Genomic DNA, 19,574 nt, shown 5'->3' with positions numbered 1-19,574 from the left:
ATAGTTTTTTAATTTATATTTCTTTTTGCACAGAAGATGCCAGAGATGAATCTCTAAAAACTCTTCTATTATATTCTCAAACTCAATTTCCACAAAATCTAGATTTGCAAGTTCTAATATCTGGGCAGGAAACACAGAACATTCTGCATATGGATTCAAATTATTTTAATAGTATATTGCCTATATTTAAAAAAAAAAGATGAGGCAACTAGTTGTACAACATTCTTTAAACATGCACACACAGACATACACCCTGAATATAAGATGACAAGAGTAAAAAGTTCATAATTTCAACATTATAAGAAATTTACAGTGTTCTTCAAGATGCTGCCTTCCTAGTAAAACATTAGTTTCTTTCATTTACTTAATACCTCTGGATGGATCCAGTATGCTTCCTTACCCCATTCTGTTCCATCACCCGCACTTCTAGACTCATTGTCTCCTTCCTCTGATGTAACCAAGAAGTCAAACTCCTTTAGAGCTTCTTTTGTATCTCGATCTTCACTGCTATCAGGCAATGCTTTTTTCCTAACAATCTAATGAAAAAAACATTCTAAATTAAAATTTTAGGATATATTATGAAATTAATTTAAATAAAGGAAAACAGTATCCCTTTATCACTGAATGAGAAAACCCAATTATTGGTTTCTTCAGAAAGCATCTTTGTTATGTTAAATAGCTATAATACTTAACCAATTCAATGTAAAACAGGTATCATTTTAAAAAGATATACATTACACATTTTAAAGTAAAAATTTAAACTTGGTTCAATGGTGGCTTGTTTTAAATAAACTAATGGAATTATATGTTGAAAACACTGAATATAAGCTAGATATTTAAATTACAAATAGACAAGATATGTCCTTGATATACTACTGTACTAAGAGAACCACAATCATATCCCCCATTTCTTGGATACAGTCTATGCCAGTCTATATGCAGACATTCTAATCTAACCAAAAAGAGAAACACTTCATAAAATACAGAAGTTTCACAGAATATGACCATGATAAATGTTAACTCTACCACATAATTCCGTAAAAAAATCTAAAATCATAAAACTACAAACTCAGAAATGCCTGCCTCAAGTGTTAGAAAGTATGGTGTTAGAGAAGGAAAAAAAGTTTCCCGCAGTATTTCTACTGTTCCAACCTTGCATCAGTTTTCTCTAATAACTCACTATATATTCAATTTTTTTGTAAAATACTGATCTTGCCAAGTGGGACTTGACTTAGACTTATTAGCAAATCTGATAAGGGTTGTTATGTATTTAGGAATATTCCTGGAATTACAAATTCAGTTGGAGGATTGACATTTAGGCTTAATGCGTGCAGAGATAATCTTTGAGATCTATATGTCAAAACTCTTCATCAATTATCTTTTTAGTTACCTCCACCACCAGAAACCCAAAGAATTTAGGATGAATGGTTTGCAGCTTCTTTTGATAAAATGGGCTCACTACCGCAGCTTCTCCAGGTCTCAGCTTCTTCACTTCGTGCAAAATGGAAATAACAAGATCTAATCAAACTTTATTACTGGGATATTGTGAGTGGATTAAAATTATAAGGGTCCAACAGGCTGATCAATAGGACAGAATACAGGGTCTAAAAACAGACTCTAAGAGATAACAAATACCTGACTTGTATGACTCTGTTCTCACGCTCATTCCTGGTATCACTTACCAATCACAGTACTTTTCATCTGAGATCAGACACAACCTCAGAAATCTTTCTAGTGAAACAGTATGGAAGTTCCTCAAAAAGTTAAAAATAGAACTACCCTACAACCCAAAAATTGCACTACCAGGTATTTATCCAAAGAATACAAAAATGCTGATTCAAAGGAGCACATATACCCCAATATTTAGAGCAGCATTATGAACAGCAGCCACTTTATGGAAATAGCCCAAAGGTCCATTGACAAATGAATGGATAAAGAAGATGTGGTACACACACACACACACACACACTGGAATATTACTCAGTCATCAAAAAATGAAATCTTGCCATTTGTAACAACATGGATGAAGTAGAGAATATAATGCTAAGTGAAATAAGTCAGTCAGAGACAAGTATATGATTTCATTCATTTGCAGAATCTAAGAAACAAAACAGATGAAGATAGGGAAAGGGAAGGAAAAATGAAATAAGATAAAAACAGAGAGGGAGGCAAACCATAAGAGACTCTTAACTATAAAGAACAAACTGAGGGTTGCTGGAAGGGAGGTAGGTGGGAGGATGGGCAAAATGGGTAATGGGCATTAAGGAGGATACCTGTTATGATGAGCAACTAGGTATAATATGTAAGTGATGAATCACTAAATTCTATTCCTAACACCAATACTACATTATATATTAACTAACTTGAATTTAAATTAAAAACAAAATCCTTCTCAGTGTAGCACTCCAGGAAGCCACCATCAGCAGAAAGCTGGTACAGCAGATGAAACCTACTCTGCCTTCACTGTCCTGGTATATATAAAAACTAAATAGGAGAAATCGAGGACTCTTTAATGCTGCTAGAATAACTGCTTTAACTACTTGGGAGTATTTCCCATTATGTTTACAGCATATCCCAATCTCCCATCTAGCAAATCTATTAAGCAAACAGAAAAGCAAGACTAGTTTGGCATACTGTGTACAGAAAACCCAGGTGAAGGTGTATTCTTTTGTAACCAATGCTAATAATTTTTTCTAATCTTCCCTGGGCAGCCAAACTAAGGTAGAAAAGTATCTCTGAAGAGTTATACCAATAGAAGATGCTGACCTTCATTGTTCCACAAACACACTGTCTAATCCATCTTTCTTTTACCTTGGAGGCTTGATTTCTCCCTTACTCTAATCCTGATGGGACACCAGATATGACTTAGAGGGGCCATCACCAACACCCTAAAGATAGAGAATTCTTTTTTTTTTTTTTAAGATTTTATTTATTTGCCAGAGAGAGAAAGAGTACACACAAGCAGGCAGAGAGGCAGACAGAGCAGCGAGAGAAGCAGGCTCCCCACCGAGCAAGGAGCCCGATGCGGGACTCAATCCCAGGACCTGGGATCATGACCTGAGCCAAAGGCAACGGCTTAACCAACTGAGCCACCCAGGCATCCCAAGATAGAGAATTCTTGTTCTCAATGCCTGGTGAAAAGGGAAGAGAAAATACAGAAGTAACTGGAACCTTATATTGAAAAACTAAAACATTCTACTTACTATGATATTAAGTCACAAAACTCACTCCTTTGGAAAAAATGTGTTTCTAGGTCTCTCCTCCATATAGCCTCATGAATGAAGATATGGCAAGTTGCAGGCCACTGTCTATCATGTCTCCCACTTAAATAAATTAAAACCCCTGTTTTTTAATGGTTAGGCACAGAAGAAAAGTATGGTTACCAATGGAGAGTGGGATTCGTAAATGGGAAGGGGTAGGGTTTGTTGTAATAAGTACATATTACTTTTCCTTACATCTCGGGTTCCACTCCACTCCTACCTCTAATGAGTCTGGAAGTCAACTTAAGAATTACAGCAAACACAAAGAAGTTATAGGTTGCACAGGGTTCCATGAAGATTAGAAAGAGGCATAGATGGCCACTGTGAAACCATTAGAAGAAACATAACACAAATGGGGATGAGACTGTGACTGGCATAATAGCTAATGATTCCTAATCCCATTCCTTTTCTGAAGACGACATCTTGCTGGTGAAGTTATCCTTCAAACAATTTAAAGTTGATCATTTTTTATACACATACATAATTTCAAGATCATTATTACACTTAACTAATGATACTATGGTGAGAATGCAAAAAATGATGGTAAAGAAAAATAAAGTGAAGAGGTTGATCATGAGGAAGGAGGAGATAAAGAGGAGGGAAATGATCCAGAATGTAACCCAAAGAACAATCAACCTCCAGTAGAAGGTAAAGAACAAGAAGAGAGCATATGCGGCAACACACAAATTTAATAATAGCCTATATTTCTTATTTTCTTAGTTGAATCAACCAAACTATTTTAATTAAAGAAAATAACAGTTTAAAAACCTGTTTGTTTTACTATACATTTTAATAGGATGATTTTCAGCCATTCTTTCTTTCTACAGCATTGCAATAAATCTTTTAAGTCATGCTTACTCATTGCTACATAGAGTTAGACTGTGGAAGTCCTTTTGGTCTGCAGCTATTAGCCTGCAGCTGTGCAAATTAATGTGATATATCCTAAAAATCAACAAAGCTGTTACAAAGAAACCAATTATATGTTTAGAGATATTTTTTCCTGAAAAACTATAAGGATTTTTGAGTCAATGCTTAAACAGGTTTAAGTATATTTCTATTAACTATGCCTTCACTGCTTGGTCATAGAATTGCTATAATCCATACTAACTTCAAGACAAGATCTTTATGAATTTGATTACTCAAAAAAAAAAAACCAGTCTATGGTTAGGAATATCTCTAAGACCATACTTAATATTTAAAGCATTATAATCAGTTAGCGTTTACCACTGAGCTATGAATAAAGTATTTTGATGGGAAAATAAGATCTCAATGCAATTGGCCCATAGAAATCACAAAGCAGTACAAAACTTCCAAATGAATAGGACAGAGAAAAGGTATCATACAAGTTTAGGCATTTTCTTTTACTACAGTAAACTAAAACATACGCTATTACTACCTGTTTGGATAAAAAAAAAATTAGGGGTGACTACTTGAAGTTCAAATAATATCCATGGCAAGGCTCTATCAGCAGAAACCCACTGCAGAGTGGCTCAGGGAAACAATAATCTGGAAGTAATAATTTGAGAGTCTCTGGTGGAAGCAGAGGACATAAAGGACAGAGAAGTTATACCCAGAAATCATTTATATCATTATTTATATATAGCTTCTCATTTACAGCTCACAAAATCCTCTGAAGGTAAGATGGGTATTTATATGCCCCATTTCACAAACTAAAATACTAAGCCTGAAGGATAAGAAGCACAGATAAATTAGTGCCAGACCTGGGGCTTAAACCCAAAGCTTTCACATCTAGGTCCAGTTAGCTTCCTTTCTTCCTTACTCTTCTTAAATAAACACGAAAGAGGAAATGTAAACATTTTCCTAGATAAAACAAAGCATGCCCTTATCTATTACTTTAAAAAGAGAGGAGGGGTGGGAAGGAAGAAGAAAGAGAAGAGAAGAGAAGGAGGAAAAAGGAGGGAGGAAAAAAAAGAGAAAAAAGGAAAAAAAAATAAAACCAGGAGGAACTGAAGGTGATGGAATGGAAAAAGGAAGAGAAGGAAGAAGAAGCAAGAGACACCTCTTATTCCAAGAAACTACCATGGGAAAGTCAATAAACCTATAAAGATCTAAACAAAACTACAGAGTAACTTTAAACAAGTTTGAAGAAATCTAATGGAACAGTTACTAAAAATTTGTAACATTTGTCTACCAAAGCAACCCAGACAAGAAAGACAAACTGCACCAATTAGAGGTGATGCCAGTCACCATCAGGTACCATAATGGTTCTGTCAGTTCTGTTGTCTTACAGCACCAATAACACTGCATTGTTATAACACAAAAATTCTTACCATATTCACCAACCCTACTGAACTAAAATGTTTAATGAGTTAACAAGTCAAAGAGTGAGGACCTTTAAAGATTATTTAAAGTTTTGCAAGTAATCTCTCCCCAATGTGGGTTCGAACTCACAACCGAGAGCAAGAATCCTGTTCTCTACTGACTGCGCCAGCCAGGTGTCCCAGAAAGTAAGGACCTTTTAAGAGAAAACTGCCATCCTAAAAGTATTATTGAATTTGAACTCAACACTAAAAACTCTTAGATTAAATTTCTCCAAATTCATGAAAAAAAGTTCAGGATTTAGGCTGAAGCATATGGATTTTTTTTTTTTTTAAGCATATGGATTTTTAAAAAAGTTTTTCTCACTTGCTTCTCACTTATTTTTCAAGTAAGCATAACGATCCCTAAAAATATTAATATCTGTGTATCCAACTCACCGTTGAAGTATCAATGATGCTTTTCTCTCTTCCATCAATGTCATCATCTTCATCTTCATCACTGAAATCTGCAGCTGCACTTTCAAGGAATTTGAAATTATCCAGCACAGAGGCAGAATCTGTTAACTCGGATTTTCTGGTTTTAAAACATGTACGCTTTGCTCAGTTAGTTTCTTAAACTCAGCATAAGAGTCAATATAACTTCTGTTTATATTGTAACTATGATCCCTCAAATCATATTATGAACTACACAGATTCTTATCCATTAAATTTCCATGCATTTTAATTGGCAAACCACAATAGGAAGTGGTTACTCTTTTAAAAGTACTTTGCAATCGTATCTATTTAGGTTAATGCAATATAAAGAATTCCCCCTCCAGACTCAATATACTTAAGTCAACCTTAATGTCTTTCTTTTTAAAAATATTTTTCTTATTACCTCTACTTCTTTTTTTTTCTATTCTTTTCCTCTCTGCAACTCTTCCTCTAACATATAAATTTCTGTAACTAAGAAAATAACTAGTAGATATGTCAGTTTTCTCCAACACAATCTTATATTTCTAGTGAACAGCTAAGGAGTTGAAAAAAAATGCACATAAAGTTACCAAAAAGAACTTAGTCAAATTAATATTACTACAGAACTTGATCCTGTTAATGAATAAACCATTAACCTTTTGAAATGATCGACTTCTCAAATACATACGATTTTAATTTAGTTCCCTCAAAATAAATTTAGTAAACAATTTCTTAATGTCCAGAACAGGATGATTTCTTTCCAGTTCATTAGGAAATGTTTTAGATAAGGCATATTCTTAAAGAAAATTTAGCCACAACTACAGAGAAAATTTCTAAAACAGATAAATCTTAAATTTCAAATCTGCTGAGAGCTATGTTTTTGGTGTTCCACCCTATTCTCTATCCCTACACAAATCAGACAGATTCAGAATAATACTCTTGTCAGTTTCCAAAGACAGGTCAAGGGCAAAATACAAGACAAATCAAGTGGTCTTTTCTGAATATCTTTATGACCTACAATAATACTTTAGGTAAAACTATAACCAGGCATAAAGCCTACATTGTCTATGCCTACACAAAGAAACAAACTAATCTTACATTTGTATAAATAAGTTAATTAGCCTTAAATATTAATGAATATACTTAGGAAGGCTCCAGTAACACTTGTTTATAGAGGTTTGTTTATAGGAGTCTGTCCTATTCTTGAATCTTTACCTAAATCCCACAGTTCTAACGTTCCAAATAACAGAAATTATGTTCTCGCTAGAAAATATATAGAGTTCAATTAAAATCATCCTTATAGCCCAAACATGCAATAAAATGAAGCAAAACAATATTTAGACTTTCACAGAATCTTTGGCTTTTTATTTCTTTAAGAATCATGCCAAATTTCTTTTCGGGACGCCTGGGTGGCTCAGTTGGTTAAGCGGCTGCCTTCGGCTCAGGTCATGATCCCAGCGTCCTGGGATCGAGTCCCACATCGGGCTCCTTGCTCAGCGGGGAGCCTGCTTCTCCCTCTGCCTCTGCCTACCACTCTGTCTGCCTGTGCTCATGCTCTCTCTCTCTCTCTCTAACAAACAAATAAAATCTTTAAAAAAAAAAAATTATTAAAAAAAAAATCATGCCAAATTTCTTTTCAATAAAGAATGTCCTAAATTATTTAAATATCCATGTTCATTTTAAGCAGAATTATATATAACTGTATGACACATGATCCAAAAAGCAAAACAAAATATTTCAAACAGCTACTGAATTTTTCACACTTATTCTAGCAATTAAAAACATACACTTAAAATAGTTTTCCCCCCAAAAAAGATAGTTTTCAAAGGAAAGATGAGTTGTATTATTATTAAATAAACAAATGACTAAGAAAACATTTACTTCTAAAAAATTTGAGGGATTTATATGATTTCTAGGTCACCAGGAATGAAATTTCATTCTTATAAGATCTAAACTGAATCTCCAAAAGATGATCTCTTGTGAAGTTCTAATAGTAAGTGACTGATGTGCTTCAAGATATTAAAATCTGCATTAAACCTATAAATTTCAAGCAAATAAAAATATTTTTAAAATATTCTTAAAATAATCATAAATAACTCTAATCCCTATGGGTTATCTTCTACCAAATGAAATTACCGTTTTTTTTTTTTATCAAACTTTATAAGTTATTTCTGCAGCAGTATCTAAAATTCCAAGTATCACAAGTGTCTCCCCTAAACCAAAAATATTTAATAAGCGCTAACATTTTAGCTAAAATGCTTTCTAGACAGAATACTTACCCAATCATTGCCGTCTCTTTAACTTCGGCCTCTGTGCCATTTATAACTGAATCCTGATTTTTGTCATCTTCCCTGTCAGTGACATCACTTGAAAAGCCCAACAAAGCTCGCACTCGTTTAGATTTCACATCTAGAATGGTATCAGTGTAACCCACCTCCTGTAGATACCTGTGTGTGAAGAAGATCCTTACAATTCAGTCATATTGGAATCAGTATTCTGTAACTTAATATATAAATAGAAGTATTTCTTTAAATTCACTGCCTGCGTAAGACTTAACAGTACAGTACTATGCTAGTAAGACTTGCTAATAAATAATCTTCCAGCTGCAGATGGAGCTGTCTCTTGCAGTACCAGCCTCTATGGTCACTGAAAAAAATCAAAGAACTATACAATACACCATTCATTACATTTATCATAAGAAGAAGCTGTTCCTTAATATACCTAATAGCACATTCTTTCTTCTAGGAGGCAAACTCACTCTCAGATTCTTACAGTAGTAATTATTATAACCAGTAGTTTGTTTTTGTTTTGCTTTGTTTTGTTTTACTTTTCTGATATAAAGTGTTATCAAATCAAGTGTTTGAGATCTACGGAGGATATTTCTAGCTTATTTGGTTTCCTCCATGACATACAGGAAGAGTATATTCCAAAGAGTCATTTCTACAGAAAGAAAGCTTTTATCCTGAGACAACTCTAAAATAAAAATAGCCCACAATTCAACTGTGGATGTGGGATGCCTATGTGCACGTGGGGGGGTGTGTTACAGAGAGGCAGCAGCACAGAAAAAGAGAATAGGTTTGTACTGAGAACTAGATCTGGGTCTAAAGCCCATTTCTGCCGCTTTCTTCCTGTGTGACTTTAATTTTCCCGAACCTCTGTTTTCTTCCCTCTAAAAGCGACACACCTAGTACAGTGGGTGGCATACAGAAGGCATTTGATATCCATTAACAACAAAGATGTCCAAAAAAGACTAAAAGGAATATGAAAAAGGCAAATGTCATTACTAATGTCATTAACAAATGTGACAGACAAATATTACGCATGAACCTGTAAGTAAGCAGCAAGTCTCTGAAATTAAAGAGAAAACAAAGGTGGATAAGATAACCAGTCTTAGGTCAGTTTATTTCAAGATCTGGTATTAATAGATTATAGCTCAAAGACATATTACACAAAGATATGTGGCCAAAATGAAGTAAATATAACTTACCAAATCAAGATATTCATTTTTCAATACTATCCGATATTTACAGAAAGGTTTTGATTAAAATGTGGGATAATAAATGTTTAACTTTCTTGAATTTAATCAGCTCTTCTTAAAAACCAACAGAAAGGTGCTATGTTTTTCTGTTCTAAATATTTGATACATACCTTTCTCTGGCAACAAAATCACATTATAGGTAAACCGTTTCAAAGACTGCTCTTCCCATAGGTAAGTTGGCTTTACTATGTAGCTACTTCCTTATTCATTGATAAAATGTCATCTTAAAAGGGGCAGATCATGAGTCTTTTAAAGTTTTTCAAATTATCTCTCAGAAAGTTTACTACGATAACTACTTCTCATAAAAAAGAAAATGAGCACTTTAAAAACACATTTATGAAAGAAAAATGTATTCATCATATTTAAGAACAAGGTGAGGGCACTATGAAAACCACTTATTAAATGTTAGTGAATTCTCATTTTTTTCTAACATTAAATAGATACCAAATACATAAAAGGAGACATTTTAATATTCTTTTCCCATTAGTCCAAAGGAATGGCTAGCACAAATCCACTCTGGAAACCATTAGTGTAGACTACTCACAGGAAACTCAAAAACATGTAAGTAAATTTCATTTTAATGAACCACAAATCAGAATACCAATTTCAAATGTGATATGCAAGGCAACGGCAGTGAGCTGGTTAAGTGGCTTATAGCCTACCATCTGACATCTGAACCTCATTCCAACTTTGTTCCCTCTTTAAAGTCTCAAATACACATTTTATAGGAGAAAGTATATGTTAGTGCAAATTAAGGAAATTTTAAAAGTTCTTCAATCTATTTAAAATAGGAAGTTTATTTATTTTTTTTTAAAGATTTTATTTATTTATTTGACAGATCACAAGCAGGCAGAGAGGCAGGCAGAGAGAGAGAGAGGAGGAAGCAGGCCCCCTGCTGAGCAGAGAGCCCGATGCGGGGCTCGATCCCAGGACTCTGAGATCATGACCCGAGCCAAAGGCAGCGGCTTAACCCACTGAGCCACCCAGGTGCCCCAAAATAGGAAGTTTAAAAACAACACAAAATACATCTAAATATAGATTAGATTTAAATCAAGACATAATGTATATTTGTGTATAAAAGATGCAAAAAGTAACAATTTTATTTATTTATTTGAAAGAGAGAGAGAAAGCAGAAGGAGGGGAAGGGAAGGTAGAGGGAGAACCAGGCTCTCTGCTGAGGAGGGAACGCAACAAGGGGCTCCATCAATCCCAGAATCCTGGGATCATGATCTGAGCTGGAAGCAGGCACTTAACCAACTGAGCCACCAAGGTGCCCCTAGAATTCTTTCAAATGTAAATATAAGTGTACATTAAAATTTTGAAGCTTAAAGGTATACTCTAAGTTAAAATTATAAAAGAATTTATTCTTGGTAATTCTTATTAATATTTAATGAAAAATAAAATCTATTGCAGGGGGAGTAAATGCTTACTATGAAAAAGGAACAAAAATTCATTTAAGCTTTTTCATAGCAGCAGTCTAATAATAAGAGATAAAATTACTGAATTGAAAATGCAAAAAAAAATACATATATATCCTGATAAAAACATACTTTTTTCTGTTTGACCACAGGATACTTACTGTCTGAGTAGTTGTCGACCTTGTTTCCACATTAACTGGCTGTTTTGCTGTGGCTGTACCTCTGTTTCATTACCTTCATCTGGAAAACATTAAATCATAATAAAAGTGCCTTGTTTCATTCATTAGAGGGCATCTCAATTCATAAAATATGCCCAATATAAATTTATAAGATTAAGAATATGCAAAACTACACTGTAAGGCATGTTTTAGGACAATATATATTTTTAAACTAATTTCCTTAACAAAAATAGTATCAATTCGTTATTGCTACTAGACTCCCCTGAGCGTTAGCAGAACTAAAATAAAGACATTTTCCCAATCTCTACTAGCCTGAGAATTTTCGAGAGTCCAATGAAAGTATTATGGAGCACCACATCAGAGCTAGAACAAAGCATTCAGGAATGATGATAGAATAGCCAGTCTGGTAAAGAGTAGATAGGGAAAAAATAATTTCACTCTAAATCTATTTCCTTCACTAGTTATTAAATGAAAACTTCAAATATTCTTTTGAAGACATCCTTTCAATGAAAACCACCTAAGTCTTATAAAGCTTAAATTCATCATTCAGTAGAAAGTGAATGCTTTCAAGAAGATAGTAAAATAAAAGAGCCTTCTGTAATAAATCTGGACTACAGAATTTCCAAACTATACTCTGACTCAACTTTAAAAATACAAAAAATTCTCACTTTCCATCAGCCCTCGATTAAACTGTAAGAAACTGTTATCTTTTACAGGGTTTTATCCACTGGAGATGTAAGAGAGACTGAGAAAATTTATTTTATGATATTTGATGTTAAGCATTTACTATGTTCCAGATGCTGTGTTAAAAACACATTCATTATCTCCTTTAATCTTTACAACCTGAAAAGATAGGTGTTATTACTATCCCCATTTTAAAGATGAAAAAGATGAGTTTTACAAGTTAACTGTATGATTTCCAATTAAGTGCTGAAATCACGTCTGAGTGCAGAGCTCACGTTTCCCTCTACATGCTATCATTACAATGATAAAAAATTAAAGAAATATATAAATAAGAATTAGATTTTCCATTTTCAATTTTCCTCCTAAAATAATCAGGCCAAGCTCTGTGACATACCAAAGAAACATTCAGAGAAGGAAGGGAAAAATAAAGGGGGGTAGTGGTTGGAGGTGGAGATGAACCATGAGAGACTGTGGACTCCAGAAAACAGACTGAGAGTTTCAGAGGAGAGAGGGGTAGGAGGATGGGTTGGCCTAGTGATGGGTATTAAGGAGGGCACGTATTGCAATGAGCACTGGGTGTTATATGCAAATAACGAATCATGGAACACTACGTCAAAAACTAATGAAGTACTGTACAGTGACTAACATAACATTAAAAAAAAAAAAGAAAGAAAGAAAATCAAAAGAAACAGCAGTAGACCAGACTGCGGCAGGAAGATTGTTACCTCAAAAAGGTAGATTACTTTGGGATGACCTCTGAGGGTATACTTTTTAAAAAAGGGCAAAAATAATGTTCCCGTACTAAGGAAAAACAACACACATCTTGTTTCCACTGACCCACAAATTCAAGAACTATGGTTCACAAATGGTTCCACACATTCAGGAATATACTATGGTATGTTCTAATATATCTTAAGTCAAGTAAGCTATACTTGCCAAGTAATACTTATAGTGGCATTCCAAAAGACTAAAAATTTCATATGTGAAGGAACTTTTGAGGTCATCTAATTTCCCATCAGTATAGGCCTCTCTAAGGCACCCTTAGAAGGACTCCACTGCCTGTGCCTACTTTGACAGCTAGTGATGTTACCAGAGTACAACACATACATACACTCAACGGAATATTATTTACAAGGAATTATCTACAGATACGCAGCAATAGGAATGAATCTCAAAGGCATTATGCTAAGTGAGCAAAGCTAGAATCAGAAGGCTATATTCTGCATGGTTCTGGAATTCGTATGACCTTCTAGAAAAGGCAAAACTATAAGAACATAAAACAGATGAGTGGCTGCCACGGGATTAGACTGGTGGCTAAGGGGCTGACTACAAAGGGTAGTAGTAACAGGACTATATGTTTTTGCAAAAACACTAAAAATGTGAATTTTACTTATGTGAATGCTATCTTAATAAAAAATAAATTAAGCCTAATCAAATAAGAATGCATCTTCACCCTCTTGAAAAGTGTATTCATGCATTGAGATAAAATCTGACTCCCTGGGTAACATGTTTTTTTAAAAAAGTCTAAAGAGAAAAAAAAACTCTTGTACATGTGAACTTGATTTTCCCCGCATTTCCTTTTCCAAGCTAAAATTCACAGTTCTCTCAAGCAACTATCAGATTCACTCTCACTTTATCAAGTTAAAAAAAATGATATCAAACAAAAGGGAGGATTTTAAAGTGATAAGAGTTGAACTGCTTGGTAATATAAAAGTTGTTGACTGATACTTCCAGTCAAATCGGAAGTAACAGGGATCCAATTCACCCTTCTGCTTGAAACAACTATAAAACAAAATAGATGAAATCATGGTTAAGACCTGATGTCAGGCAACAAAGGACAATGATCCCTGAGAGAAAGGAAGCACACAGCACACTGATTATTCCAGCTTACCACCTTGACAGAGTTTCTAGATTGTGGCATACAAAAACAGTATCTGAGGAAATAATGGCTGAAAAGTTCAGTAATTCCTGAAAACTATAAATCCACAGATCTAAGAGACTCAATGAAGCCCAAGCACAAGAAACACTGGAAAGGGGGACACCTGGGAACTACACCAAAACACACGATAATGAAATTACTTAAAACCAATGACAGGGGCACCTGGGTGGCTCAGTGGGTTAAAGCCTCTGCCTTCGGCTCGGGTCGTGATCCCAGGGTCCTGGGATCGAGCCCCGCGTCGGACTCTCTGTTCAGCAGGGAGCCTGCTTCCTCCTTTCTCTCTCTGCCTGCCTCTCTGCCTACTTGTAATCTCTGTCTGTCAAATAAAATAAATAAAATCTTAAAAAAAAAAAAAAAAACAATGACAAAATGAAAAATCTTAAAAGTGCCAGAGAAATACATCATGTTTTTCATACAAAAGAACGGAGAGAAGCTTAATAGAAGATCTCTCATCAGAAACGATGGAAGCAAGCAAAAGAAAGACTTTCAGACACACAAAGGCTGAAAGAATTCACCGGCAGCAGCCCGTATTATAGGATATATAAAAGTCCTTGAGGTAGATGGACTGTGACACCAGAAAATATAGATCCACACAAAGAATGATGAGCACTGGAAATATATACTGTTTAGATTGTTTAAATCTCTTTAAGAGAATTGACTGCTTAACAAAAATAATAATGTCGGGACGCCTGGGTGGCTCAGTTGGTTAAGCGGCTGCCTTCGGCTCAGGTCATGATCCCAGCGTCCTGGGATTGAGTCCCGCATCGGGCTCCTTGCTCGGCGGGGAGCCTGCTTCTCCCTCTGCCTCTGCCTCTGCCTGCCACTCTGTCTGCCTGTGTTCACTCTGAGAAATAAATAAATAAAATCTTTAAAAAATAATAATAATAATGTAGTGTGTGACTTACGACATAATAGAAGCAAAATGATGTGAAAACAACTGCCAAAGAGAGATGGAAATCCATATTTACAAGGCTCTCATACTATAAGAAGTGGTATATTGTCACTTAAAGACACGCTGCGCCAAGTTAAAAAAAAGTATACTGTAAACCCTAAGGCAACCAACCGAAATAGCAAAGAGTTACAGCTAGTAAGTCAGCAAGAGATAAAATAGAATAAAAAAATAATAATAACTATATTATCCCAAAGAAATCCAGGAGAGGAAAAGGTATCAAAGAACAGACTGAACAAACAGAAAACAAACAGCAAGATGGGTAGCTTTAAATCTAACTATATAAATAGTCACATGAAATGTAAATGGTCTAAACATCTTAATTAAAAGACGCAATTTGTCACTCTGGATAAAAATACTCATTTTTAATATGTACTTGGCTTCTAATATTAAATAAAAGAAGCTAAAATATGGAAGATAAATAGATTTTAACATAACCTGGGGTAAAATTTCCTAGGGTAGAGGGGGGGAGAAAAAGTTAGAAGGGAAATTAATTTTATTGTGAAAACTGTCTCAGAAAATGGCTGGATTGTCAGTTTAAAAAGAAATACTGTAAATGGATAAAAGAGCAAAGACTAGAAGAATTCCTGCTTCTTTAAAGTTTACCCTGCTTGGATACAACATCTTCTACCCTTTCCTAGTCACTGTCCTCATCACTGCCACCCACAAATCCCTCAATAATGCTTGGAACCAGGCTTACATGCTTCCTCTGCAACCAAACGTTTACCTCATCTGGAGCAAAGTTAATATTCATGTGGGTGATCCACTTCAGCCTCCCCGCAGCCACCACCCTCTCTAGCTGTCATATCTTAGATCCTGTCACCATGAAGAACAGGCACAGATACAAACTCCTTCTCTGAGCTTTTCTGCAGGCTCATATTCCCACCTCACCAGTCCTTCCTTAGCTGGGACTTAGACAGGGGGCCAGCAAATTACAAGCTGCAAGTCAAATGTGGCCTGCCGTAGTCATTCACTTATGTGTTGTGGCTACTTTCATGTTAGGATGTCAGTTGAGTAGCTGCAACAGAGCACATATGGCCTAAAAAGCACAAATAGTACTATCTGGCCCTTTACAGGAAAAGTTTGCTGGCCTGCTCCAGACCACAGCCTATCCCCTCACTTTTACCCATTAGCCTCCTTTTGTCCTCACTTCCTTTCCTTTCGAGTTTCAGTTCAGTCTACCACTTCAACTATTTTTTAGTCTATGTCCTCAAATTTCTTGTCCGTCTGGTCTCCATGAATTCAAGAATTTTTACTCAAGCTGTCAAGGGTGCAAACCAATACATCTATATGAACTCATGATCACACTCCTCAACTCGACCCTTAGCTTTTCCCAATCCTACTGTTTGTGATCAGTTTGCTCTCCTGCTCTTATTTTAAACTTCTCTACTTTTCTTAAACCTGTCATACAATTTAAGCAGGTAATCCAGTCTCGCACATAAAGCTATCACATTGAATACTCACCACCAAAGTGAAGCCCAAACCTACAAATCCATCACCTAATGTTTATATTCTTTCTTGAGAACAATAAAAGACATGATCCTCCCACCATTCTCTGTCCTTCCTATTCTGAGTATCTTTTCTCTTTCATTTTTATTTGCTTAGAGGATTTATTTTCTTAGAGGAGTCTAAGAAACACATCTCCCCTCCGCCCCCACACACACACTTTCCTTGACCCCCATGTACCCTTTAAGCTATCCCTCTCTTTCACCTTCACAATCTAAGCTTCCTGAAAAGATAACTGCAGCTTAGTCTTCAAATTCTACTCATATCTTTGTTTCTATCCTTTTCTCCAGAACTACCCATAGTAATGACCCATGTATCACTAAATCTTAAAGCTACTCTTTAGAACCTCTGGTTATTAGTCATAGTGCTTTAGAGTCCTTACTTCTGGAATTCCTCTCTTCTCCTGGTTTCCATCCTACCATTAAGATAATTCTTATTATTTCCTTTTCCACTTTCTATTCTTCTACCAGTCCTCAGGGCTCCAATCCAGGTCCTCCTCTCACTCTGAATAGTCTGGAGTTGGGGGGTCTGGGGGAAGGCGCCTCTTCCTCCTCTCCAATGACCTAAGTGCCTTTGGGACCATGTACTGATGCCTCTCAAATGTATACATCAAACCCATACTTCCAGTTTGAGCCCGAGACCCACAGAGCCAGCATCTACCAGCCATCTTCACTTGACTGCCTAACTAATAAATCCAAAAGTGATTTATCTTTCAATCTTCCAAATCTACTTCCAATCTAGTTTTGGGAACTAGAAGTGTGGGGGTCATCTTTGAATGTCCCCCTTTTTTTATCCCCTACGTCAAAACTGGAACTCATTCCTGCAGATTCTACTCCGGAAATATTCTCTCAACACAACACCCCCCTCCCCCGGTCTCTTGACATCCAGTCAGTGCCCTGTCAAGGCACCCTTCTTCATGTAGCCAGGAGGCAGCAACAGACCTCTCACCAGTCTCCCCATCACCAACCCAGCTGCTCTCTGATCCACCTGCTACACGGCTGCCTGTGGGACCTATGAGAAAGCTGATCCTTCAAATATCTTAAAACTCTTAGGATGAAATGCAAATTCCTTAAAATATTTCACAAGACCCCTGTAAGATACTTTATAATCTGCCCTGCCCCCTTCCCCTGCTGCATCTAGAAATACTTCTTCCCTCCCTTTCTTTACTAGCCAGTTATTTTATTTCTCAAATGGGCCAGATTCTTCCCTCTGCCTTCCTCCCATCTCTCATTCAGCAAATATTTAGTAAGTTCATTTTCCCTGGCCAATTCTTAATTGTCCTTCAGATGTTAACTTTAAACACCATGTGACTACTTAGGACCAGATATTGTGCTCCATAACATCTATTATCTTCCCCATTATACATGTCATTTTACTGTAATCACTTTTTTTTTTAATCTTCACTGTAAAAATTCAATAGGGTATTGCTATCTTTTTCACTGAATTTGATGCTGGGTCTGACAAGCATTACATATTTAGTATTTTTATTTTTATTTATTTATTTAAAGATTTTATTTATTTATTTGACAGACAGAGATCACAAGTAGGCAGAGAAGCAGGCAGAGAGAGAGGAGGAAGCAGGATCCCCGCTGAGCAGAGAGCCTGATGTGGGGCTTGATCCCAGGACCCTGGGATCAATCATGACCTGAGCCGAAGGCAGAGGCTTTAACCCACTGAGCCACCCAGGTGCCCCATATTTAGCATTTTTAAATAAACAGTGAAAGATCAATAGATGGAAGCATACTAGGTACTAACCAGTGTTGTATACTAAGAAAATAAACCTGAAAGTTGTGAATTATTTCCACTATTTTCCCAGTTTCAGATAAGCAGCAGAGCAATCCCCGAAAGATTAAGTAATACCACAAGTATTTATTTTTATTTTTTTTAAAGATTTTATTTATTTATTTGACAGAGAGATCACAAGTAGGCAGAGAGGCAGGCAGAGAGAGAGGAAGGGAAGCAGGCTCCCCATTGTGCAGAGAGCCCAATGCGGGGCTCGATCCCAGGACCCTGGGATCATGACCTGAGCCGAAGGCAGCGGCTTAACCCAACTGAGCCACCCAGGCGCCCCTTTACAAGTATTTAAAGTATCAGGGCAGAGACGAACTTACATGCATAAGAGTCAAACTTTTTCTAGAACCACACTATTTACTTATAAACATAAACATTTTGCATATGTTGCAACTAGACTTTTATACTCCTAAAATAATATCGAAAAATAAGGAAACAAACTTTTTTTATATAGAAGTTCTGAGTAAATCATTTCTATGAATCAGACAAGATACTTTTAGGACAGCCTTTAACAAATAGCTTAAATTTAATACATTTAAGTGCATCTCAAGTCAAAAGGAGAGACATCAAAGTAAGACAGAACAGTTTAAAAAACAAAGAAAAAATAGGCCGATGATCAACTGTTACTGCTCTACATCTCAAGGATTCATTATTCAGCTGGGGAAATGTGTGAACATTACCACACTGAATTGAACTTTAAAGTTAGCAGCACATTCAGAACTTACTTTATAAGGTTTTTTTCATACATTGTCAGATACAGAAGCAGTGTGGTAAAATGGGATTAATATGAATTTTGGACTTTATAGGTTGGCGACAGCTGGCTGGCTCAGTCAGAAGAGCATGTGACTCTTGATCTTAGGGTTATGAGTTCGAGTCCCACCCTGGTATAGAGATTATATAAACAAACAAACAAACAAACTTTAAAAATATATATGAATGTTGGGAGTCCTTATACCTGGGCTCAGATCTATATTCCCTTTACTCAATAGTTGTGTGATCTTATGCAAGTTTCTCCACTTCTCTGGAACAATATCATCTTTATGAGCAACTATTTTAAGAATTAAGGTTTACATACATAAAACCCCTAGTAAAAGGCATATACTTTAGCCAATGACAGAAACAATAATTGATATCTTCAGATATTTGATCTAGAAATTTAATCTGAAATATGTCAAAACATACTCATTTGAAACATAACTTTTGAACAAGTTTTCTTACTGCTATACCTACTAATAAGTCAATTAAATCTATACCCTTAATATCTGATTGTTTACAAAGTGCTATTTTTGTAGGGAGGAAGAGGAAGGTAGGAGAAAAAAAAGAAGAAATAACACAAAAAGATAATAAATGTTTCAGCTGTTAAAAGATGGTCTGACTGCAGAATCTTCTGTGCATAAGAAAATCCAAGAATAATTTTGCACCTGCAACTGAGGGATTAGGTTAAAGGGATTAGGAATTCCCTGTACTTGAGAAAGTATCTCTGAACTCTCATTCCTTCTCTTTCTCTTGGGATTTCAAGGGCATCATGTGCTTTGTACTGCACATCTTGAAGTTCCCATTAATACTGCGAAACCCAGC

General features: G+C 35.7%; 1 protein-coding gene across 2 annotated transcripts in view; it reads right to left on the bottom strand.

Moving 5' to 3' along the window:
• STRN (striatin) overlaps window positions 1-19,574 on the bottom strand; it is a 116,780-nt gene that overhangs the window by 50,123 nt on the left and 47,083 nt on the right. For both annotated transcript variants that reach the window (XM_047744052.1, XM_047744053.1), the window contains exons 4-7: window positions 11,110-11,188; window positions 8,272-8,439; window positions 5,978-6,113; window positions 401-536 (exon numbers count right to left, since the gene is read on the bottom strand). In XM_047744052.1, the coding sequence (XP_047600008.1) occupies window positions 401-536; window positions 5,978-6,113; window positions 8,272-8,439; window positions 11,110-11,188 (519 nt within the window). The remainder of the gene's footprint in view (window positions 1-400; window positions 537-5,977; window positions 6,114-8,271; window positions 8,440-11,109; window positions 11,189-19,574) is intronic.

This window comes from Lutra lutra, chromosome 9 (assembly GCF_902655055.1).
Source record: "Lutra lutra chromosome 9, mLutLut1.2, whole genome shotgun sequence".
In the NCBI taxonomy this organism is placed as follows: domain Eukaryota; kingdom Metazoa; phylum Chordata; class Mammalia; order Carnivora; family Mustelidae; genus Lutra; species Lutra lutra.
The sequence above is the reverse complement of the archived record's forward strand: the minus strand, read 5'-3'. Positions and strand labels throughout refer to the sequence as shown.